Source organism: Balaenoptera musculus, chromosome 2 (assembly GCF_009873245.2).
Source record: "Balaenoptera musculus isolate JJ_BM4_2016_0621 chromosome 2, mBalMus1.pri.v3, whole genome shotgun sequence".
In the NCBI taxonomy this organism is placed as follows: domain Eukaryota; kingdom Metazoa; phylum Chordata; class Mammalia; order Artiodactyla; family Balaenopteridae; genus Balaenoptera; species Balaenoptera musculus.
The window spans coordinates 147,189,842-147,213,917 of NC_045786.1; the positions used below are offsets into that span (position 1 = coordinate 147,189,842).

The 24,076-nt window shown below is 44.0% G+C and overlaps 2 protein-coding genes across 2 annotated transcripts in view; one reads left to right on the top strand and one right to left on the bottom strand.

The window, feature by feature from the left end:
- The window catches only part of HEATR4 (HEAT repeat containing 4), a 49,108-nt gene extending 43,148 nt beyond the window's left edge, over nucleotides 1–5,960 (bottom strand). The window contains exon 1 of the mRNA XM_036842926.1: nucleotides 5,193–5,960. Within this exon, the coding sequence (XP_036698821.1) occupies nucleotides 5,193–5,354 (162 nt within the window). The 5' untranslated portion in view covers nucleotides 5,355–5,960. The remainder of the gene's footprint in view (nucleotides 1–5,192) is intronic.
- Nucleotides 1,469–23,854, top strand: LOC118890285 (acyl-coenzyme A thioesterase 1-like). The gene is made up of 3 exons (XM_036842930.1): nucleotides 1,469–2,102; nucleotides 18,644–18,846; nucleotides 21,324–23,854. The coding sequence occupies exons 1-3, from the start codon at nucleotides 1,517–1,519 to the stop codon at nucleotides 21,927–21,929; spliced, it is 1,395 nt and encodes a 464-aa protein (XP_036698825.1). The 5' UTR covers nucleotides 1,469–1,516; the 3' UTR covers nucleotides 21,930–23,854.
- Nucleotides 23,855–24,076: the final 222 nt, after the last annotated feature.

The following is a 24,076-nucleotide window of genomic DNA, read 5'->3' on the forward strand; positions in this document are numbered from 1 at the left end:
CCATGCAAGGACATTGGTGGCTCATGCCTTAAAAACCCCAAACTCCCCTAAAGCGTTCAGCAAAGGGCTTTTATAGGAAAGGTGGACGGGGCGTGGTGAGTTGTTGCAAACTTCTTGATGTTAGATCCTTTAAAAAAAAAAAAAAAATGTATGTATTTATTTAGTCTGCGCCGGGTCTTAGTTGCGGCATGCTTGCGGGATCTAGTTCCCCGACCAGGGATCGTACCCCGGGCCCCTGCATTGGGAGCGGGGAGTCTTACCCACTGGACCACCAGGGATGTTCCAGATCCTTTGTTCTTGAGGTCAGGTCAGGTCAAGGTCAGGTAACGATGTTCTCATAAATCTCCACCAAACAAATGTTATTCTCTGTTCCGGCCTGAAAGGGCAAGGTCCCAAGGCACAACTTTCACCCTCAGGGCCGGGTCCCTAGACCCTGCCCAGCCGTCATCACTGAGGGAGCAAGGTGTCCAGGACCCAAGTGGCCCTCAGGGGTCCCTCAGGCTCCTCAGGCCGCCCAAAAGGCGGGGGTCAGGTCCCACAGACTGCGACCCAGGCAGACTACCGCTGCCATTAGGTCGCAGAGGCGGGCATGGGGGAGAGGTTCACCACTGCGTCAAGGCCTGGGCCCCGCCAGTGGGCAGCCTTGGCAAGGGCTCTGAAGCCCTACAGGACACAGCCCCCAGCCTGTCCTGGGGCTCCCCAGGGCACCTGCTGGCAGGAGGCTGCGGAGGGCCTGGAGGGCCCCAGGGAGAAGGCCGTGATCTGATTCACCTCTTACCTCACTCTCCGCTGGAGGACCACCGCCGGGCAAACAGTTGGCGGAGCAGGACCGCTAATCGCCTCTCTAACCTTCCCGCTTTGGGGTTCTCACGGTAACCGGTCGCCCAGGGTAACTGCGTACAGCAACGGCTGCGCGCCAAGGGCTGCTCGCTGCCCCGCTCCACCAGAGGATCCCCGGCAGGCTCAGGGGCTCGGTCCCGCCGAGGGGCCGGCGCTGCCTCAGCTGCCGTCTGCCTTCGCAGCTAGGCTGGGGGCGGGGGCGGGGGCAGAGGCCGGGGTCGCCCCGGTCGGCCCCGGGCCCGCGTCGGAGCCAATCGGGCGGCTGGCTGCAGGAGGCGGCGGTGGCCTCACGCTCCTACATCATGGAGGCCCCGGGGTCCGGCCGGCGCGCCCTGCCCTATTACATTAATTTTGGAGACTGGACACTTTGTTAAGTGCCAGGTTCCTTCAGGGGCAGCCCGGTCCAGCCCACGCTGCACGAGCCAAAGAGCTTCTGAGAGGCAAAACTAGGAAAATTTTTCCCAACATAAAGTTCCTGTGTGTCTGCTTTCGCTCTTGCTTTTAAAGGTCGGCCACTGATTGGCAGGACTTCGCGGCCCTCCAAAGAGTTATAGCAGGCTGCTCGGCCCCATTAGGCCTTAGACTGCAGATAGGCAGCCTGTCGCTAGAGGGACTCTAGTTTCTAACTTTCTTCACAGCCCTGTTCAGTTGACCCGAGATCTGAAAAAGGCGCAAAATGGTGGTCTCATTTCCGGCTCTCCTGCGACCCTTCCGACTCTGTCGATGGGACCCGACACCCTGGGCGCCGTTGGCAGGGCCTACAAAGCTGAGGACCGGTGACCCAAACTCTTGGGCCCCTACCAGGATGGCGGCGACAGTGACGCTGGAGCCCGCAGTCCGCTGCCGCTGGGACGAGCCGGTGCGCATCGCCGTGCGCGGCCTGGCCCCGGGGCAGCCGGTCACGCTGCGCGCGTCCCTGCGCGACGAAAAGGGCGCGCTCTTCCGAGCCCACGCGCGCTACTGCGCCGACGCCCACGGCCAGCTGGACCTGGAGCGCGCGCCCGCGCTGGGCGGCAGCTTCGCGGGGCTCGAGCCCATGGGGCTCCTCTGGGCTCTGGAGCCCGAGAAGCCCTTGCTGCGGCTGGTGAAGCGGGACGTGCAGACGCCCTTCGCCGTGGAGCTGAAGGTGCTCGATGGCCACGACCCGGAGGCTGGAGGGCTCCTGGGCCGGGCGGTGCAGGAGCGCGACTTCCTGGCGCCGGGGGTGCGGCGCGAGCCCGTGCGCTCAGGCCGTGTGCGCGCCACGCTCTTCTTGCCGCCGGGTAAGCCCCCTGCTTCCCTGTTTATCTTGTCTGTGAGAGAGAAAAGCAGTAAGTAGGTAGCTCCCAACATTCCGAAGCTCTGTGGGGCCTGAAAATGTCGAGGAGACAAGAATGGAACGTAAGGCTGGCTGGGGAGGTGGCTCTGCTGCTCCAAGACAGAGGTCAGAACGAAGACATCGCAAGGAAAGGGTAAAGATAGTTGTAATTAAAAAAAAAAAAAAAAGTATAAGGAGTTTCCAGTTTTTAAAGTTTTCTGTCTAAAGTTTCTCAGTTTTACAACTTTGCTTCTAACTCCCAGAGTATATTAAGATTTAAGAAAATTACCATGAAGGAAGAAGGCCTCTTGCTATCCACTGGAAATCTTCTGAATTATTGGTTAATTTTACCAATACATAAAAAGCAACAGGCCAATGAAAAAGTTAAAAGATGCTTATCCTGATTAGGATCAGGGAAATGCAAAATAAAACTACACACTACATTAAACACCCTCAAAATTTAGAAGTCTAACATTACCAGTTTTTGACCAGTATGTGGAGGAAAAGGAACTCCCATACACTGCTAAAAGGAACACAGTTGGGGCTTCCCTGGTGGCGCAGTGGTTAAGAATCCGCCTGCCAATGCAGAGGACACGGGTTCAAGCCCTGGTCTGGGAAGATCCCACATGACGCCGAGCACCTAAGCCTGTGCACCACAACTACTGAGCCTGCGCTCTAGATAGAGCCCGTGAGCCACAACTACTTAAGTCCGTGCTCCACAACAAGAGAAGCCACCACATTGAGAAGCCCATGCACTGCAAAGAGTAACCCCTGCTCACCGCAACTAGAGAAAGCCCGCCAGCAGCAACAAAGACCCAACGCAGCCAAAAATAAATAAATAAAATAAATAAATTTTTTTTAAAAAGGAACACAATTATTCATCTACCTGGAAAAAATTGCTTTTACTTAGAAAGTAGACTGGCATTCTACTCCTGGTGCACCAATAGGTATTTATGTTTGTAAGAGCAAAAACAACTGGAAACAGCCTAAATGTCCATCAGCAATAAAACTGATGAATAAATTGAGGTATATTTATAGCACAAAAGTGATTGAACTGTAGTCACAAGAATCAAGGGACTTCCCTGGTGGTCCAGTGGTTAAGAATCCGCCTTCCAATGCAGGGGACGCGGGTTCGATCCCTGGTGAGGGAACTAAGATCCCACATGCCGCAGGGCAACTAAGCCTGCGTGCCACAGCAACTAAGACCCCATGCAGCCAAAAATAAATAAATATTTTTTAAAAACCAAGAATCAAAATGGATGAATCTCAAAACAGTGTTGATGGAAACATTAAGTCCCCAAAGAACACATTCAGTATCATTACATTCAGATAAAATTCAAAAAATAGGCAAAATAAACAAAATGCCATTTAAGGTATACTTACAAGTAGTAAGACTGTAAAGAAAATCAAGAGATTAATAAAATTCAGAATAGTGGAAAGTGAGGGAAGGGGAACAGGTACTGACAGGGCTTTGACGGTTAGTACTGAATTATTAAAGTTCTGCTTGTAAAGTATTTGCCTTATAAATAGTCCTTAAAATTCGCACATTAAATACAAACTTTTAATGTAAATAGTGAAAATGTGACATAACTAGACTTATACAGAGTAGGTAGCTTTTTGAGTCTAGCATAATGTATTTGAGATTCATTCCTGTTGCTCCATATATTGGTAGTTCCCTCTTCTTGTGTCTTAGAAGTTTCCCATTAGATGAACGTGGCACAGTTTGTTTAGTCTTTCGCCAGTTGGAGGACATTTGGGTTTCAAGTCTTTGGGGATTAAGAATAAAGTCACTGGAAACGCTTGCATCCAAGTTTTTGTGTGAACACAAGTTTTCATTTTTCTTGGGTAAATACCAGGGAGTGAGATTGCTGGGTCATAACCTAAGTGTATGTTTAACTTTATAAGAAATTGTAAGCTGTTTTCCAAAGTGATTGTATCATTTTGCATCCCCACTGTTGCCCTTAAAAATAAAAGTTAGTTATTTGACTAACAAAAATGGGTTAATTTGGGAATAGCAGAGAATTGCAAATTGGAACAAGCAAGCCACAGCAAAAACCATAGGCAAGTGCAACAAAGCAAGGAGAAGAACGCTATTTTATAGAGAAAAAGGAGGAAGCTGGGAGGGGTTGTTTTGAACAAAAGTCCGTCAGATAAAAGAGAGTTTGGGATAATGGTGATTTTTCATTGCTGAGTTGCTGGGGTAGTCAGTTTCTTGGAGGGGAGGCCATTTACATCTTTTGCTGTTGGGGCCTGTAGTTGATGATTCTTTCCTGTTGATGATCTTTCTGTTGTGATCTGTAATTGACAATTCTTCCTATAATTGACATGGAGTGGTACTGCAGGAGAGCTCCCCAATTCTGTCCTCCTGACTCCATTGTAGTGAGGTTTCCCTTTATTAGTTTTCACATTTCTCCCTTTTAATCCCGATCTTTCTCCAAAAACATCGATGATCAAGAGTCAGTGGAGTGGCTTTTTGTCCTTCTGTGTCAGGAAGGACCTTTCCTGGCTGTCATGTCCCTTGTTAGAGGGAAACTGCACAGAGTGGAAACCTACTGAGGTCACATTTGAGTAACAAGGAGGGGTAGGAGGGAGAACTTTCAGGCACTTTCCATCTATAGTCCATATTTCTCAAGACCCTAAGAACTAGAGATCATCTCTTTTGGCGTATATCATTTTTACAGAGGTTTGACAGGAAACAAGTATAGAATCAAAAGTAACATGACAATTCCAAATTGTATGATGATTCTAAACCGGGATCCTAGGCCTGAAGATAGCCAACTGAATAAATATTTATTGGCACTTATTCTGATTTCGGGGAGAAAAGTTCTCCCTACTGAGGCGAACCCAGAGCCATGGATGCCTCCTGGAAATCCCTGTTTAAAGCAGCCAGGAAAGCAAAATAGACTAGCGAATACAACAAGAGCACACTTGATCTAAAACAATTAACCAAGTGCATTCAGGAAGGTACAGTGCAGGCATAAACATGAGGCAACAGCTAATGAACTCTTCATGAAGACAGCAAAACTTCAAAGACATTTTAAAACAGTATTCTTACCTTAAAAGAAACGTTTGTAACCAAATGTGTTATTAGTGGCATAGCATGTGAGGTTGCAAGTTCCGTTACCCTGAATTTGGATAAGAATCCAGAGTCAGTTAATAGTCCAGATGAAAAGACTAATGTGAATCCTGAACTTTCTAACAGTACTGGCCCTGACATCTTAGCAAAGCTGTCTGGTTAGATGTCGTGTGCTTCAATTCTGGGAAATCTTTACTTTCAGGTCATCCTATGATGTGAGGTCCAGTGAGGGTTTGGTGCTTTTTTTAGATGTGTCATGTGAAATGAAGAGTCTATTCCCTGGAGTTTGGCAGCACAAGGGTTGGTTAGCAGTACTTGAAAGGGGCCTTCCCAGTGGGGTTAAAAGAGTCTTTCTGGAGGTGTTTTTTTCAATGGAGGAAATCTCCAGAATACAAGGTATGATGCTTAAGGTCTTCATCTCCTGGGATTGCTCTGTGACAAGATTGCTCTACCAAAGCATGATTATTTTTAATGGAAGCAACTAGGTCTTTACAGTATGAAATATACCTCCTTTTATCAGCTGTGAATCAAAAGAGGCAGGGGCCAGGTGCATTGGATGTCTTGTGACTATCTCAAAGGGTTAGAGTTTATGAGTTCCAAAGGGGGTGGATCTGAGATTTAGAAGAACCAACAGCAATGCTTTTGGCCAAGGTGTTTGGAGGGTTTGTACGAATTTTGCCAAATGAGTCTTTTTAAAAAAAAAAATTTTAATATTTATTTATTGGCTGTGCCGGGTCTTAGTTGCGGCACTTGGGATCTTTGTTGCAGCATTCAGACTTCTTAGTTGCTGCATGCGAACTTCTTAGTTGCAGCATGTGGACTGTTAGTTGCGGCATGCATTCGGGATCTAGTTCCCCGACCAGGGATTGAATCCCGGCCCCCTGCATTGGGAACGCAGAGTCTTACCCACTGGGCCACCAGGGAAGTCCCGCCAATTGAGTCTTTGTTGTTTTTTTTTTTTTTTTGGCTGCATTGGGTGTTCGTTGCGGGCTCTAGAGCACAGGCTCAGTAGTTGTGGTGCACGGGTTTAGTTGCTCTGCGGCACGTGGGATCTTCCTGGACCAGGGCTTGAACCCGTGTCCCCTGTATTGGCAGGTAGATTCTTAACCACTGCGCCACCAGGGAAGTCCCCAGTTGAGTCTTAATAGTGCCCTTAGTTTGTTTGACTTACCCTGAAGATCGAGTATGGTAAGTAAGCACAGTGAAAGTGTTGTAAAACCAGCCAAACAGCACAGACTTATTGAAGTACCTGACCGGTAAAATGGGTTCCCCGATCGCTATGCAGTTCAGGAGGGGTTCCCCAGGTAGGGATAATTTTTTCTAACAGAACTTTAGCTATAGCAGAAGCAGTGACCTGTCTACAGGGGAAAGCTTCAGTCCAGTGAGAAAACATACAAACCGTGACCAAAACATATTTAGATCCATGAGAAAGAGGAAACTGTATGAAATCTATTTGCCAAAACTTGAATGGCCCATTAGACAGTAAGTGTCCAGGAGCAGTGTGAACAGGTTTTCCTGGATTCTAGCTTGAGCAGGTGGGGCAAGTGAGGTGTAGGCACTTTTTGTGACTTTATTAATATTTCCCCACCACTATTTGTTCGTGAATGCTATCATTTTGTCAGCAGACTAATGGCTTAATGCATGTACAGTGGTAAGTAGTGGGAATTTTAGAATTTCTGGTAAGACCAGATTGTTGTTTTATAGTAAAGTATATAGGGGCTGGGTCATGTGAAAAAATTTGGAATCCAATTTTGACAGTTGACAGCTAGCCTGAGAAAACCTCATAATTGGCGCTTAATTTTAGGTTTCGGGAAGTACAGGATGCCCCATCTACTTGGAACCAAATGCAGTCCTTCTTCCATAGTCAGGTGTCCTAAATATCCAACTTGCATTAGAGCAAACTGCAATTTTTCTTTGGAGACTTTGTGTCCCTTGAAGGCCAAAAGTTTTAACAGGTGGATGTTGTCTTCCCATGAAGAGTTTTGAGGCGAGCAGAGAAGCAAATCATCTGTGTATTGTGACAAAGTAGAGACTGCAGAAACGTTCATATCACCCCAATCAGCTTTCAAGACTTGTGAAAAGTAGGAGGGACTCTCTGTGGAAGCCTGGGGCATTACTGTCCAGGTGTATTGCCTTTCTTCCCAAGTGAAAGCAAACATGTATTGGCTAGGCTCGTCAATTAAAATACTAAAGAATGCACTGTATAAATCAGTTACAGTGAAAAAGTTGCTGGGACTAGATGTCAGTAGTGTGTGTGGGTTAGGAACAGCAACGTGTCAAGGGATGACAGTGTTTATTGCTTGTAAGTCCTGGACAAACCTCCTGGCTCAGCCATTGGGTTTTCTCACAGCTAAAATAGGGGTGTTCCAGGGACTAGTACAGGGGATAATGAAGCCCTGAGGATTGTAATCCTCTATTATGGGTTTGGTACCTTGCAGGGTACTGATTAATTTTGGGAGAGGTTTTGAGAGATCTGTTTGAATGTTGACAGGAGTTGCACTGTGGATTCCTCCAATATCACTTGAAATTTTGCCTGTAAAGAGGATGATGGTAGCTGATCCAGTCAGGACAATTGATCAGTGTCTCCCAGATTCAGCTACAGTGCCGTCAGTAATGGAGCCAATAAAGGATGTCAAAGAGTCATTTAATTCACTTGGTTGGCTATTTTGATTGCTACTGTCAAATTCCAGAATTATTTCCCTGTTGTGGGAGAGAGAAATTCCAGTATAATCCTTTTCTGAGTCTCAGCCTAATAAATGAATAGGGACAGAGGAACTCAGGAGAAAAGGGTGTATATCTGTCAAGGGCCTAAACAAAAGGGAATAGGTTCAGAGACGGGAACTTCTTGAGATTCATTAGAGAGCCCCACTATTTGAACTATTTTAGAACTCCAAAGCAGGGGCTGCTTTATAGCAGTGGGGTTGAGCATGGAGAGTGTAGCTCTGATGTGTCATTAAGGACAGAGAGAGCTTCATCCCCAATCTGGAGAAATGTTTCTCCAAGTGGATTAAGAAGGAGGATTGGGAAGGGCCCCTGTAGTTCCTCAGAGCCCCGTCATTGGAAATTAGGAGGACATTGGAAAGGCTGGCTAGAGGCCTGAAGGCACCTGGAGCACTAAAATTTGTAAAAATCTTTTTCAATGTCCGGGCTCTTTGCAATAATAGGAAAAACTAGGAGGGATTTTGGCTCTGTTCAGGGGACTTCATTTGCCAGAGTTGAAAATTAAGAAGTCTAGTGGTCTTTCTTTTAGGTGACTCATCTAGGGTGCGAGTGAGCTGATTTGCCAGATTAACTAAATCTGGAGTGGACACAGTTTCCCATTCCACCCTGCTTGTTTTAACTAAAAGAGGAAGATCCTGGCTCAGCACATAAATACACATAGAGTCAAAGGCTACCTGAGTGGATTCACCATATGAAGGAAGAACAGAATTTGCTTTGAAAACAATCTGAAATCAATTCTACTAGTCATGAACAGGTTCATCAGATTTTTGTGTGCAAGCCTGAATTTTGTTCCAATCAGTAGTTTTAGGAAAAGCTACTGTAATTGCTCAGTAGAGGTTTTCAGCAAGTATTCTAGCACTTTGCCAAAAGTTAGGGGTTTGTTTTTCTAAATCTTGTTCAGGATGTTCTCATCAGGGACGCTTCATCCAACGTTTGGGTTGACCTCACCAACAAGCAGGTGGACTAACTGATAGAAATCTAAGCAACCAGCTTGGTAAGTTTGAATAACTGTGTTAAACTCTTCAGCAAACCTATGAGGGTCCTCAGTTACTTTAAAAACTCTTCAACTATGGCTCCCAGTTTGGCTTTAGTCCAGGGAACATAAGAAATTTGGGGTTTATTTGAGTCCTCAGAAGACTTAATTTTAGAGGGGCAGATTCTGATAGGTTCAGAGGAGGAGGGAGTAGAGAGAAGTTCAGGGAAAAAGGGAAACTCAGTGAGAGCATTAGAACGGGGAAACTGAGGCATAGAGGAGGTGGAGGCAGTGCAGCAGGGAAGGAGGGGGGTGGCATTAGAGGTGGGGCCTGAACACAGTAAGGTGGCTGCCATATGTATGGAGTCAAAGAAGGGGAGAGGGAAAGAGAGGCCTCAGAAGCCTTTTTACTTCTTTAGTTGTTTGTTTGCCTCAGTTACCTTAGAAATTGTTATTTGCAGAGAGGTAATTTTAGATTCCCGATATTGTTTGGAAGCCTCAAAATGCCAATTAAAATGGGTGTCCAATTCAGTTTTAAGAAAAGTAAGTAGGACTTCCCTGGTGGCGCAGTGGTTAAGAGTCCGCCTGCCAATGCAGGGGACACGGGTTTGAGCCCTGGTCCGGGAAGATCCCACATACTGCGGAGCAACTAAGCCCATGCACCTCAACTACTGAGCCTGTGTTCTAGAGCCTGTGAGCCACAGCTACTGAGCCCATGCACCGCAACTACTGAAGCCCCGGCACCTAGAGCCCGTGCTCCGCAACAAGAGAAGCCACCGCAGTGAGAAGCCTGCGAACCACAACGAAGAGTAGCCCCTGCTCACCACAACTGAAGAAAGCCCGCGTACAGCAATGAAGACCCAACACAGCCAAAAATAAATAAATAAATTTATTTTAAAAAAAGGAAAGAAAAGTAAGTTTGGGGAGCTCAAAAGTTCCCCATCATGTCGATTGGTGTTCTAAATTATGTTTCTTAGGGCTGTCCATTTAGTTAGAAATGCACATGAGGAGGGACCAAAGTTTTTAAACATAAAACCAGCTGGAGTCCCAGAAGCGGGGGCATCGTCAAAGCATTTTGATGACTGGGGTCCCATTTCTTAAAGGTTTTTCTCTAGAGCAAAAAGAAAAATTCCTAAACAGCACAGTTCCAATAGGAACAGCCCAGTTCCTAAAGAAATCAGACCCAAGGCTAAAGGAATAAAGGACAAAGCCTTTTTTTTAATTGGAGTATAATTGCTTTAAAATGTTGTGTTAGTTTTTGCTGTACAGTGAAGTGAATCAGCTATATGTATACCTATATCCCCTCCATCTTGTACTTCCCTCCCACCCCCCCATCCCACCCATCTAGGTTGTCACAGAGCACCGAGCTGAGCTCCCTGTGCTATACAGCAGGTTCCCACTAGCTAGCTATTTTACAAATGGTAGTGTATTTATGTCAAACCTAATCTCCCAATTCATCCCACCCTCCCCTTCCCCCCCCCATGTCCACATGTCCGTTCTCTACATCTACATCTCTATTCCTGCCCTGCAAATAGGTTCATCTGTACCATTTTTCAAGATTCCACATATATGTGTTAATATACAATATTTGTTTTTCTCTCTGGATTACTTCACTCTGTATGACAGACTCTAGGTCTATCCACATCTCTACAAATGACCCAGTTTCATTCCTTTTTATGGCTGAGTAATATTCCATTGTATATATGTACCACATCTTCTTTATCCATTCATCTGTCATTGGACATTTAGATTGTTTCCATGTTTCCATGTCCTGGCTATTGTAAATAGTGCTGCAATGAACATTGGGGTACGTGTGTCCTTTTGAATTATGGTTTTCTCAGGGTATATGCCCAGTAGTGGGATTGCTGGATCATATGGTAGTTCTATTTTTAGTTTTTTAAGGAACCTCCATACTGTTCTTCATAGTGGCTGTATCAATTTACATTCGCACCAACAGTGCAAAAGGGTTCCCTTTTCTCCACACCCTCTCCAGCATTTATTGTTTGTAGATTTTTTGATGATGGCTATTCTGACCTGTGTGAGGTGATACCTCACTGTAGTTTTGATTTGTGTTTCTCTAATAATTAGTGATGTTGAGCTTCTTTTCATGTGCCTCTTGACCATCTCTATGTCTTTGGTGAAATGTCTGTTTAGGTCTTCCACCCATTTTTTAAATTCGGTTGTTTGTTATTTTGATATTGAGCTTCATGAGCTGTTTGTACATTTTGGAGATTAATCTTTTGCCTGTTGCTTTATTTTCAAATATTTTCTCCCATTCTGAGGGTTGTCTTTTCATCTTGTTTATGGTTTCCTTTGCTGTGCAAAAGCTTTTAAGTTTAATTAGGTCCCATTTGTTTATTTTTGTTTTTATTTTCATTACGCTAGGATGTGGGTCAGAAAAGATCTTGCTGTGGTTTATGTCAAAGAGTGTTTTTCCTATGTTTTTGTCTAAGAGTTTTATAGTGTCTGGTGTTACATTTAGGTCTTTAATTCCTTTTGAGTTTATTTTTGTGTATGGTGTTAGGGAGTGTTCTAATTTCATTCTTTTACATGTAGCTGTCCAGTTTTCTCAGCACCACTTATTGAAGAGGCTGTCTTTTCTCCATTGTGTGTTCTTGCCTCCTTTGTCATAAATTAGGTGACCACGAGTGTGTGGGTTTATCTCTGGGCTTTTGATCCTGTACCATTGACCGATATTTCTGTTTTTGTGCCAGTACCATACTGTCTTGATTACTGTAGCTTTGTAGTATAGTTTGAAGTCAGGGAGCCTGATTCCTCCAGCTACATTTTTCTTTCTCAAGATTGCTTTGTCTATTTGGGGTCTTTAGTGTTTCCATACAAATTGCAAAATTTTTTTGTTCTATTTCTGTGAAGAATGCCACTGGTAGTTTGATAGGGATTGCATTGAATCTGTAGATTGCTTTGGGTAGTATAGTCATTTTCACAATATTGATTCTTCCAATCCAAGAACATGGTATATTTCTCCATCTGTTTATTTCATCTTTGATTTCTTTCGTCAATATTTTATAGTTTTCTGAGTATAAGTCTTTTGCTCCTTAGGTATGTTTATTCCTAGGTATTTTATTCTTTTTGTTGTGGTGGTAAATGGGATTGTTTCCTTAATTTCTCTTTCTGATTTTTCATTGTTAGTGTATAGGAATGCAAGAGATTTCTGTGCATTAATTTTGGATACTGCAACCTTACCAAATTAATTGATTAGTTCTAGTAGTTTTCTGGTGGCATCTGTAGGATTTTCTATATATAGTTCATGTCATCTGCAAACAGTGACAGTTTTACTTCTTCTTTTCCAATTTGTTTTCCTTTTATTTCTTTTTCTTCTCTGATTGCCATGGCTAGGACTTCCAAAACTATGTTGAGTAAGAGTGGCGAGAGTGGACATCCTTGTCTTGTTCCTGACCTTAGTGGAAATGCTTTCAGTTTTTCACCATTGAGAATGATGTTTGCTGTGGGTTTGTCATATATGGCCTTTATTATGTTGAGGTATCTTCCCTCTCTGCCCATTTTCTGGAGAGTTTTTATCATAAATGAGTGTTGAATTTTGTCAAAAGCTTTTTCTGCATCTATTGAGATGACCATATGGTTTTTATTCCTTAATTTGTTACTATGGTGTATCACATTGACTGATTTGTGTATATTGAAGAATCCTTGCATCCCTGGGATAAATCCCACTTGATCATGGTGTATGATCCTTTTAATGTGCTGTTGAATTTTGTTTTCTAGTATTATGTTCAGGATTTTTGCATCTATGTTCATCAGTGATATTGGTCTGTAATTTTCTTTTTTTGCAGTGTCTTTATCTGGTTTTGGTATCAGGGTGATGGTGGCCTTATAGAATGAATTTGGGAGTGTTCCTCCCTCTGCAGTTTTTTGGAAGAGTTTGAGAAGGATAGGTGTTAGCTCTTCTCTAAATGTTTGATAGAATTTGCCTGTGAAGACATCTGGTCCTGGGCTTTTGTTTGTTGGAAGATTTTTAATTACAGTTGCAATTTCATTATTTATGATAGGTCTGTTTATATTTTTTAGTTCTTCCTGGCTCAAACTGTACCTTTCCAAGAATTTGTCCATTTCTTTCATGTTGTCCATTTTATTGGCATATAGTTGTTTGTAGTAGTCTCTTATAATCCTTTGTATTTCTAAGGTGGCAGTTGTGATTTCTCCTTTTTCATTTCTAATTGTATTGATTTGCTTCCTCTCCCTTTTTTTCTTGATGAGTCTGGCTAATGGCTTATCAATTTTGTTTATCTTCTCAAAGAACCAGCTTTTAGTTTTATTGATCTTTGCTATTGTTTCCTTCATTTCTTTTTCATTTATTTCTGATCTGATCTTTATGATTTCTTTCCTTCTACTGACTTTGGGTTTTCTTTGTTCTTCTTTCTTTAGTTGCTTTAGTTGTAAGGTTAGATTGTTTGAGATTTTTCTTGTTTCTTCAGGTGAGATTGAATTGCTATAAACTTCCCTTTAGAACTGCTTTTGCTGCATCCCATAGGTTTTGGGTCGTCGTGTCTTCATTGTCATTTGTTTCTATGTATTTTTTAATTTCTCCTTTGATTTCTTCAGTGATCTCTTGGTTATTTAGTAGCACACTGTTTAGCCTCCATGTATTTGTGTTTTTTACAGTTTTTTTCCTGTAATTGATTTCTAATCTCATAGTGTTGTGGTCAGAAAAGATGCTTGATATGATTTCAGTTTTCTTAAATTTTCCAAGGCTTGATTTGTTACCCAAGATGTGATCTATCCTGGAGAATGTTCCATGTGCTCTTGAGAAGAAAGTGTATTCTGCCACTTTCAGGTGGAATGTCCTATAAATATCAATTAAATTTATCTGGTCTAGGGACTTCCTTGGTGGCACAGTGGTTAAGAATCTGCCTGCCAATGCAGGGGACATGGGTTCGATCCCTCGTCTGGGAAGGTCCCACATGCCACGGAGCAACTAAGCCCCTGCACCACAACTACTGAGCCTGCGCTGTAGAGCCTGAGAGCCACAACTATTGAGCCCATGTGCCACAACTACTGAACACCGAGCGCCAAGAGCCCGTGCTCCGCAACAAGAGAAGCCACTGCAATGAGAAGCCCGTGCACTGCAATAAAGAGTAGCCCCCGCTCGCCGCAACTAGAGAAAGCCCTCACGCAGCAACGAAGACCCAATGCAGCCAAAAATAACTAACTAAATTAATTAATTAATTTTAAAAAATCTATTTTGTCTATTGTGTCATTTAAAACTTGTGTTTACTTATTTGTTTTCTGTTTGGATGATCTGTCAATTGGTGTAAGAGGGGTGTTAAAGTCCCCTACTCTTATTGTGTTACTGTCGATTTACCATTTTATGGTTGTTAGCATTTGCCTTATGTATTGAGGGGCTCCTATGTTCGGTGCATAAATATTTATAATTGTTATGTCTTCTTTTTGGATTGATCCCTTGATCATTATGTAGTGTCCTTCCTTATCTCTTGTAACAGTCTTTATTTTAAAGTCTATTTTATCTGAAGCGAGTATTGCTATTCCAGCTTTCTTTTGATTTCCATGTGCATGGAATATCTTTTTCCATCCCTTCACTTTCAGTCTATATGTGTCCCTAGGTCTGAAGTGGGTCTCTTGTAGCCATCATGTATTTGGGTCTTGTTTCTGTATCCATTGAACCAGTCTGTGTTGAGTCTGGTTGGAGCATTTAATCCATTTACATTCAAGGTTATTATCCATATGTATGCTCCTGTTACCATTTTCTTAATTGTTTTGGGTTTGTTTTTGTGGGTCTTTTTCTTCTTTTGTGTTTCCCACCTAGAGAAGTTCCTTTAGCATTTGTTGTAAAGCTGGTTTGGTGGTGCTGAATTCTTTTAGCTTTTGCTTGTCTGTAAAGCTTTTGATTTCTCTGTTGAATCTGAATGAGATCCTTGCTGGGTAATCTTGGTTGTAGGTTTTTCTCTTTCATCACTTTAAGTATATCCTGCCACTCCCTTCTGGCCTGCAGAGTTTCTGCTGAAAAATCAGCTGATAATTTTATGGGGATTCCTTTGTATGTTATTTGTTGCTTTTCCCTTGCTGCTTTTAATATTTTTTTCTTTGAATTTAATTTTTGTTAGTTTGATTAATATGTGTCTTGGTGTGTTTCTCCTAGGGTTTATCCTGTATGGGACTCTCTGTGCTTCCTGGACTTGGGTGACTATTTCATTTCCTATATTAGGGAAATTTTCCATTATAATGTCTTTGAATATTATCTCAGACCCTTTCTTTTTCCCTTCTTCTGGGACCCCTATAATTCGAATGTTGGTGCGTTTAGTGTTGTTCCAGAGGTCTTCGAGATTGTCTTCAATTCTTTTCAATCTTTTTTCTTCATTCTGCTCCTAGGCAGTTATTTCCACCATTCTGTCTTACAGCTCACTTATTCATTCTTCTGCCTCAGTTATTCTGTTATTGATTCCTTCTAGTGTATTTTTCATTTTAGTTATTGTGTTGTTCATCTATGTTTGTTTGTTTAGTTCTTCTAGATCTTTGTTAAGCATTTCTTGTATTTTCTCAATCTGTGCCTCCATTCTATTTCCAAGACTCTGGATCATCTTTACTATCACTACTCTGCATTCTTTTTCAGGTAGGTTGCCTATTTCTTCTTCATTTATTTGGTTTTGTAGGTTTTTACCTTGCTCCTTCACCTGTGACATATTTTTTTGTTGTCTCATTTTGGTTTTTTTTGGTTTTTTTTGATGGGTGGGATTGTGTTCCTGTCTTACTGGTTGTTTGGCCTGAGGCTTTCAGCACTGGAGTTTATAGGCTGTTGTGTAGAGCTGAGTCTTTGTGCCAAGATGAGGACCTCCGGGAGACCTCACTCTGGTGAATATTCCCTGGGGTCTGAAGTTCTCTGTTAGGCCAGTGGTTCGGACTTGGAGCTCCCACCGCAGGAGCTCAGGCCGGACCCCCGGCTCATGAACCAAAATCCTGCAAGCTGTGTGGGGTGGCAGAAAAAGAAAAAAAGGAGCAGAACAATAACAAAGAGTAAATAATAAAATTAGAAAACTAAAAGATATGTTAGAAAAAAATAAAAATATAGATGAAACAACAACCAGAAGGTAAAACAGAACCACAATAGCAAAAAAGAGAGAAAAAAGCCTTGGCTGGGGGAGGGGGGCGGGGCTTAAGCAGGAGTGGGGTTTAGGTGGTGGATGGGGCCTATGCTTAGGTCCCAAAGGGCCGGAAAAGGCCCTGCGGGGGTGGGGGTAGGGCTTAGGCAAGAGGGGCCCAGCAGTGCCTCTGGCCTTGGAGGGTGGAGGACCACGTCCAGGACCCCGCAGGCTCCCTGGGCCTGAGTTGGGGCGGGGAGTTAGGTGCGTTCCCCCCATCCTCCAATCCCAGAGGGTCCGTCCCCCATTGGCCTCTCTTCTTCTTCCCCCCTCCCTCCTTCTTATGCCCCTAGGACCCACACAACCAGAGGGAGCCCCGGAAGGCAGGGGACCAGATCCAGAAGCCCAACAGGCTTCCCGGGGCTGAGTGGGTGGAGGAAACACCTCCAGTGTTTCCCCTGATCCTCTGATCCTGGATGGCCCCTCCCCACCATCAGTCTCTCCTCCTCTTCCCCTCTCCTCCCTCCCTCCCACACCCCTAGGACCCACCTGGCCAGAGGGGGCCCCAGAGAAGGAGGACCAGGCTTGGGAGTCCAGCAGGTTTTCCAGGGCCTGAGTGGGCGGGGGAAATGCCCTCCGTGCCTCCCCTGATCCTCTGATCCTGGAGGGCCCTTCCCTGTCTGCCTCTCCTCTTCTCTCTCCAACCACCCCCCCCCACCTCCTGTGCCCCTAGGACCCACACAGCCTGGAGAGGGCCTCGGAGGGTGGAGGACACGGCCTGGGAGCCCAGCAGGCTTCCCGGGGCTGATTGGGCAGGGGAAACACAAGGCTCGCTCCCCCCATCCGAACCCCCAAGGGTCCCTCCAGGTGTGGGAACCCCTCCCCTCTCCCAGCCACCCCTCAGGGGCACTGGTCCTGTCGGGGCTCCACTTCTCCTCCCCCTCACTCCCCCCCAGTGTCCCAAAGCCTTTAAATAGATCCTGAATAAAGCTTGGAGAGCTCAAAATGCAGAGAGTGGAGCTTGAAATCCAGGAGAGACTTACCCTCAAACTCCAGGGTCAGCTAGAAGGCAGCAAGCTCAGTGGGCTCTGTGGGTACTGGCACCTGTGTCCTCACCAGCCTGGGAGTTTTGTGGGGTCCTTTTTGGATCCCACTTCTGAACACCAAGTCATGTTGACCTTAAAAATAAAACAGTGGTTTTACCAGCAAAAATGGGTTAATTCTACAATACCAGAGAATCGCAATTCAGGACAAGCAAGCCATAGCAAAAACCATAGGCAAGTCCAACAAAACAAGGAGAGGAATGTTGTTTTATACAGAAAAAGGAATTTGGTAGGAGTTGTTTTTAACAAAAGTCCATTGGAGAAAAGTGACAGTTTAGGGTGATGGTGATTTCTCATTAGCTGAGTTGCTGGGGTAGTTGATTTCTTGGAAGGGATGCAATGTACATCTTTTCTTTTGGGGGCCTGTGATTGATGATTCTTTCCTGTTGATGATTCTTCTGTTGGGATCTGTATTTGACAATTCGTCCTAAAAATGATGTGGAGTGGTACTGCTGAGAGCTCCCCTTCTGTCCTCTGGATCCATTGTGAGGTTTCCCTTTATTAATTTCACATCACCAGCAGTGTATGAGGGATCCAGCTGTTCCACATCCTCGCTAGCATTTGGCATTGTTGATTTGGGGGCGGGAGGGGGGGGGCGGGAGAGGGCAATGATTTGCTGTTTTCATTATCCGTAAATTATTACTATTTTTAAAAATAAATTTTTTTTTTTTGGCTGCATTGGGTCTCTGATGTTGGGTCTTAGTTGCTGTGTGCGGGCTTTCTCTAGTTGCGGCGAGCGGGGGCTACTCTTCGTTGCTGTGCACAGGCTTCTCATTGCAGTGGCTTCTCTTGTTGCAGAGCTTGGGCTCTAGGCGCACGGGCTTCAGAAGTTGTGGCACGTGGGCTCAGTAGTTGTGGCTCATGGGCTCTAGAGCGCAGGCTCAATAGTTGTGGTGCATGGGCTTAGTTGCTCCGTGGCATGTGGGATCTTCCAGGACCAGGGCTCAAACCCATGTCGCCTGCATTGTCAGGCAGATTCTCAACCACTGCGCCACCAGAGAAGTCCCTTTAACTTATTTTTAATCACAAAAATAGTACATGGGGCTTCCCTGGTGGCACAGTGGTTAAGAATCCGCCTGCCAACGCAAGGGACACGGGTTCGTGCCCCGGTCCGGGAGGATCCCACATGCCGCGGAGCGGCTAGGCCCGTGAGCCACAACTACTGAGCCTGCGCGTCTGGAGCCTGTGCTCCGCAACGGGAGAGGCCGCGACAGTGAGAGGCCCACGCACCGCGATGAAGAGTGGCCCCCGCTCGCTGCAACTGGAGAAAGCCCTCGCACAGAAACAAAGATCCAACACAGCCAAAAATAAATAAATAAATTTATTAAAAAAAAAAATAGTACATGCTTTTTGTAAAAATCTGTGGGGCCTTGAGGCCCCAGGTATAGTGGGGAATGTGGGTTTAGCCTATGCCACAGTCTGGATCTTTGAAGACCAGAGCCGTTCAGCATTTCTGATTGTCAACAGAAAACTTTGACATCACCAAATAGGTAAAAATGGCTTTTGATGCCACTGCAAAGAGTTTCAAGTATAGTTTAGTCTTGTGTTTTGTTTCTTCCCAAGGACCTGCACCCTTTCCTGGGATTGTGGACATTTCTGGAACTGGACGTGGCCTTCCGGAATATCGAGCTAGTCTGCTGGCTGGGAAGGGTTTTGCTGTGATGGCTCTGGCTTATTATAACTATGAAGACCTCCCCAAGAGCATAGAGAACCTCCACCTGGAGTACTTTGAAGAAGCTATGAACTACCTGCTTAATCACCCTCAGGTTGGAACTTCCTCTAATTTTTATGTTCTACGTATCAGTTCTCCTTCTCTTAAATGCTCTTGGTTTTCACAGAACTTGACAAATTCATGACAGCCCTTCCCTGCCCCCAACACACACTACCTTTCATAGTCGCTTTTCCCAGACAGTTTCCATGCAATTAGATGTTACTGTAATAGATTTCCTGCTAGTAAAGATGTCCTAGTTGGAATTATGGAATTTTAAATTCCAGTATTTTATACTATTTCATTACAAGCCCAAACACATTGAGAACCCTGGGTTTGACACAGGAAGTAGAGGAAAAGGGGAAGGAGATCAGTGTCTCTAGTTTAAATGTTTGTGTTTAATAAACCTCTCCTCCATGTGCCCCTCTGAGAGCAGAGGATTCAGTTTTAAAGAAAAACCTGGTGACAAAGAACCTAGGTAATACGGAGTGTTTGGAGGGCTCAGGATATCAGAGGATTAGAAGATAGACCTTGCTCAGGGTATCAGAGGATTAGGAGATAAACCTTGCTTATTTTATAAGTCAATCAGAGCTCAAGGTGGATGGATGGAAGTGCTGGAGCTCTTAGAAAATGTGATGGGGTGTAGTGGAACCAGCACAATATGTCTGATAGAGAAAAGTTAAATTTGAGGTTTGATTTTGCCACTTAACTAGCTTCATGACCTTGGGGCCTCTGTTTCTTCCTCTCAAAAGTTGGGATGACAGTAATATCCCATTTCGAGTATCTTTATGAGAAATAAGTGGCTGAAAACAGTTAAGGGTGCTCTTGTAGAAACCATGACAAAAAAAAAAAAAAAAGTGCTGTTGAGAGGTCAATAAAAAGGCATTTGTAACAGAAGAGTTTGGTAATTGACAAGAAGAGTCCTTATGGAATAGGGCAAACCCAAATTAACCTGGAGGGGATTGAGTAGAAAATGAAGAAAGAAAATAACTACAAAGTTTCCCACAAGTTTTGCTGTGAAAGGGAGTAGAAAACTGGGGCAGAGTGGATTTAAGCTCAAAGGATTGTTATTAAAATGTAAGAGGTACTAGAGCTTGGGGTACACTGATGGGGATGAGCCAGTAGAGAAGAAAGTTATGAAGGAGAGAGAGAAGGAGGAAGTAATTGCAGGAGCAAAGTCCCTGAGGATGAGAATAGATGGGGTCCCAAGCACAAGCAGAGGGTGGCCTTGAATTAGAGATACTTTGGAAACAGGAGGGAAGGAGGAGAGCTTGATTCATGTAGAACTAAGTAGACTTGGAAGGGAAAATTGAGAACAAGTTCCTACCTGATAGCTTCTATTTTTAGTGAAGGCGAGTAGGGGTTAAAGGGGCTTACAGAGGTAGGAGACAAGGTGGAATGGCCTTTTGGAGAAGTGGAAAGCAAACATCAGGGAAGCAGGATTGAGGGGCAATATGGATGCTTATTTGAAATTTGTGGTCATGACATGAAAGTAAGATCTGTCCGCACAAGCATGTATTTTTTTTTTAATTAATTAATTTATTTTTGGCTGCGTTGGGGCTTCGTTGCTGTGTGCAGGCTTTCTCTAGTTGTGGCAAGTGGGGGCTACTCCGTTGTGGTGCGCAGGCTTCTCATTGCGGTGGCTTCTCTTGTTGAGGTGCATGGGCTCTAGGCACACGGGCTCAGTAGTTGTGGCTCGCGGGCTCTAGAGCACAGGTTCATTAGTTGTGGCGCATGGGCTTAGTTGCTCCGCGGCATGTGGGATCTTCCTGGACCAGGGCTCGAACCCATGTCTCCTGCATTGGCAGGCGGATTCTTAACCACTGCACCACCAGGGAAGCCCGACAAGCATGTATTTTTTTCTCCAGCAGTGTTCATTTGCACAAATGCAGGCCTGGAGGAAGTGAATAACAGGTGTTTTTAACTGAGGTTAGCACTTTTCTAGGCAAGTAGGACCAAAGGGAGAGAGGTATTAAGGGAGTTAGGAGTGTTTGCAGGGGAGCGATAATAACGATGAAGCTTGAAATCTAAGCTGGATGAGGTGGGAAGTGAGAAAATGAGAGAGGTACTGATAGGGAAAAAATGGTAGTCAGGGTCTCAAAGAGGTGGGAGTGGGCAGTACTAAAATGGCTAAACTGGAGATAAATAAGATGGTGATTAGAGAGTAGAATGCTTGAAGCTGAGATTTTGGAGATGATGTACTTATTGATGACTCGGTTTAGGTTATGACAATGGAAGTGTGTGTCTAAGGTCGGGGAGAAAAAAAGATCATGGGAGGTTTGGAGGTCAAGGAACTGAGAGGCCAAAGTATTTAGTTGTCATCCACATGGTTGAAGACACCAGGAATGGTGATGGAGAAATTGTGGAAAGCAAGGTAAAGAGGAAGGATAAGTCAGTATCCCAAGGCTGCAAACCCTGATAAGTGGGAGAGCCCAGATCCACGCTCAGTTCTAACCGACTCTCAAGTCCAGGCGCTACTCGTCACACTGCACTGCTCATGGACTCATTCTCCTTTTCCCTTTGGCCTTTTCTCAGGTAAAGGGCCCAGGGGTCGGGCTGCTTGGGATTTCCAAAGGAGGCGAACTCTGCCTCTCCATGGCCTCGTTCCTGAAGGGCATCACCGCGGCTGTCATAATCAATGGCTCTGTGGCCAATGTCGGCGGAACCTTACACTACAAGGGTGAGACACTGCCGCCTGTGGGTGTCAGCCGAAGTCGATTCAAGGTGACCAAAGATGGCCTAGCAGACATTCTGGATGTCCTGAACAGCCCTTTGGAAGGACCTGACCAGAAGAGCTTCATTCCTGTGGAAAGGGCTGAGTGCCCCTTCCTGTTCCTTGTGGGTCAGGATGACCACAACTGGAAGAGTGAATTCTATGCTAATGAGGCCTCTAAACGCTTGCAGGCCCATAGTAAGGCGAAGCCCCAGATCATCTGCTACCCAGGGGCGGGACACTACATTGAGCCTCCTTACTTCCCCATGTGCCGGGCTTCCCTGCACACCTTGGTGGGCAGTCCTGTCATCTGGGGAGGGGAGCCCAGGGCTCATGCCAGGGCCCAGGTGGATGCTTGGCAGCAGCTCCAGACTTTCTTCCACAAACACTTGGGTGGGGAAAAGGGGACAATCCCAGGAATGCTGTAAACATTTATCCTGGGAACAGCTGCCACAATTAGTGTATATGTGTAGTTTTTTTCTTGTTAATAATTACTTCAGTGTTAAAGTGAACGTACCAAGAAATTTTCAAGATATTTATAAATTACATACTTTTTCAGTTGTTTGGGAGGAGAGTGATTCTACAGAAAACACAACAGATGGAGAAAGCCCATGCCCTTTAGTATCTAACAACACATAACTGACAAGGCTTTAGCTCTGAAAGGAAAAGAGTAATACCTGGTACACAATTGGTGCTCAGTAATTATTTAAATAGTTTATTATTGATTTTGTTTAATAATTAATTTATAAATAAATGATTACCTACTGTGGAAGAAAAGCATATAAAATATCAAAAATATTATCAGATCTGAGTTTCTAATTTAAGAATGGAAGTGAACATCTTAACTGTAAATTACTATACTAGTTACAGAACTACTTAGATGAAAAAAAATTACTAAAAATTTTCAAAGCAAGTATGTTTTTAGTTCTTTGATATCTTCTCCTTGAATGAGTAAGGATTCTCCTCATGCAAGCGTATTTTAAGTTATTTTTGTATCTTCACATATGGACCTTTGTGATCTAGTTATTTTGAAAGCTGGTAAAACATTATTTAGATGAATTTCATAAGTGACTTTAATAATCATTAGCATGCAAATAAATGATTCAGTTTTGCACCACTTGATATAAATAGTTCCATATTAAACTTACTAAACTTTTCTAAAGCTTAATGTGTTTAAAATAAAAAACACGTTAATTTGTGATACGGTGTTCTAGTTCCTCAACTTTCTTTTTCAGTAAAGCAATTCCTGACAGGTGTTTTTTCCCGAAATTCAAAAACAGTACAGAACTCTTGTTTTGCCATCTGTTTTTTTCTTCTATACCATTGTGAGACAGGTGTCATCTTCATTTTACAGATGAGGAAACTGAGACTCAGTACCTGCATGGTACCTCTAGAGCTGGGGCCCTGGCTCCCCACATCAACTTTCTTCTCTCTTGAGCCCGTCCATGCCCCGTGCAGGGCAGCAGCCCCAGCCACAGGCAAAGGAAGTGGCTCGTCTTTCTCCTGCCTAAGTTCTCAGGGGAGTTCCTGGACTTGCAGTGTGAGGGTAGGGGTATTTCAGGGCATTGATGTTGAAAGAGTAGATCTGGAACCGTGTTTAAACCCTTGACATAGTAGTATGGTTTTGCGGGAGTTGACAGGCAACTCAAAATGCCTATACTCCTTCCCTTGATTGTTAACAATGTGTATGTGATTTGCTCTCCTCTTCCTCTTTCCTCTCTTTGTATCTCTCTTTCCGCTACTTTCTGTAAACAGCGTCTTCCGTGACACTTGAAGGAATCTCGCCATCTATCAAGCTGGAGTGTCAGGCTTCTCTAGAGGCTGATAATGAGTGATAAAAGGCAGAAGCAGCAGAAATTTGGGGGCCAATTAATGATGAAGTTAAATTGTAGACCATGTATTTCAAAAGACACAAAGATGATTTCCTCTTTAAATTCTCTTGAGTAGGAGGATCTAAGAAAAGGGGAAATAGAGACACCATAGGCACGTGTTCTGGAGGGGAGAGTGAAACTACATACTATGATGTGAAGATTAGAAAAGAATTCAGAGTGATAGTGGCTTTTGATATGGGTCTTAACTGATAGGATCTCTTTTTCTCTGAATCTAGAGTAATAAAAATTCATAGAAAGCTTGGAAAACAGAGAAAATTATTCACTAGAAAAGGAGGTGCATATAATCCATTCGCTAGAAACTAGCACACTTAACATTTTAGAATATTTCCATTTTCCTCTAGGCTTGTTGTTGTGTGTATTGAGTTTTTACTCAAGTAAAAACTCCGTTTTTACCTCAGTATTGTATGATGTTTTTCTTACCATGTTATTATATTCTTCAAATACATGACTTTTTAAAAACAGTGATGTGTATTCCATTGATTGGTGCTACTACCCTTCATTTAATCAATCCCCTGTTGTTAGCCCTTGACATTGTTGATGATAGTTTTTCTTTATAAAGTCCGTTCCTATGGTGAAGGGACATATACATGTATAAGTCTTTGTGTGTCACTGATTATTTCTTTAAGAGAGATTCTTTGAAAGGAAATTACTGGGTCAAACTTCTGAACAGCATTATGATCCTT

Bases quoted from the DNA above. Each gene is read 5' to 3' on its own strand.
- LOC118890285 (XM_036842930.1), top strand. From the start codon at position 1,517: ATGGTGGTCTCATTTCCGGCTCTCCTGCGACCCTTCCGACTCTGTCGA. The intron at 2,103-18,643 runs GTAAGCCCCCTG...TTTCTTCCCAAG, and splicing joins CACGCTCTTCTTGCCGCCGG to GACCTGCACCCTTTCCTGGG. The intron at 18,847-21,323 runs GTTGGAACTTCC...GCCTTTTCTCAG, and splicing joins ACCTGCTTAATCACCCTCAG to GTAAAGGGCCCAGGGGTCGG.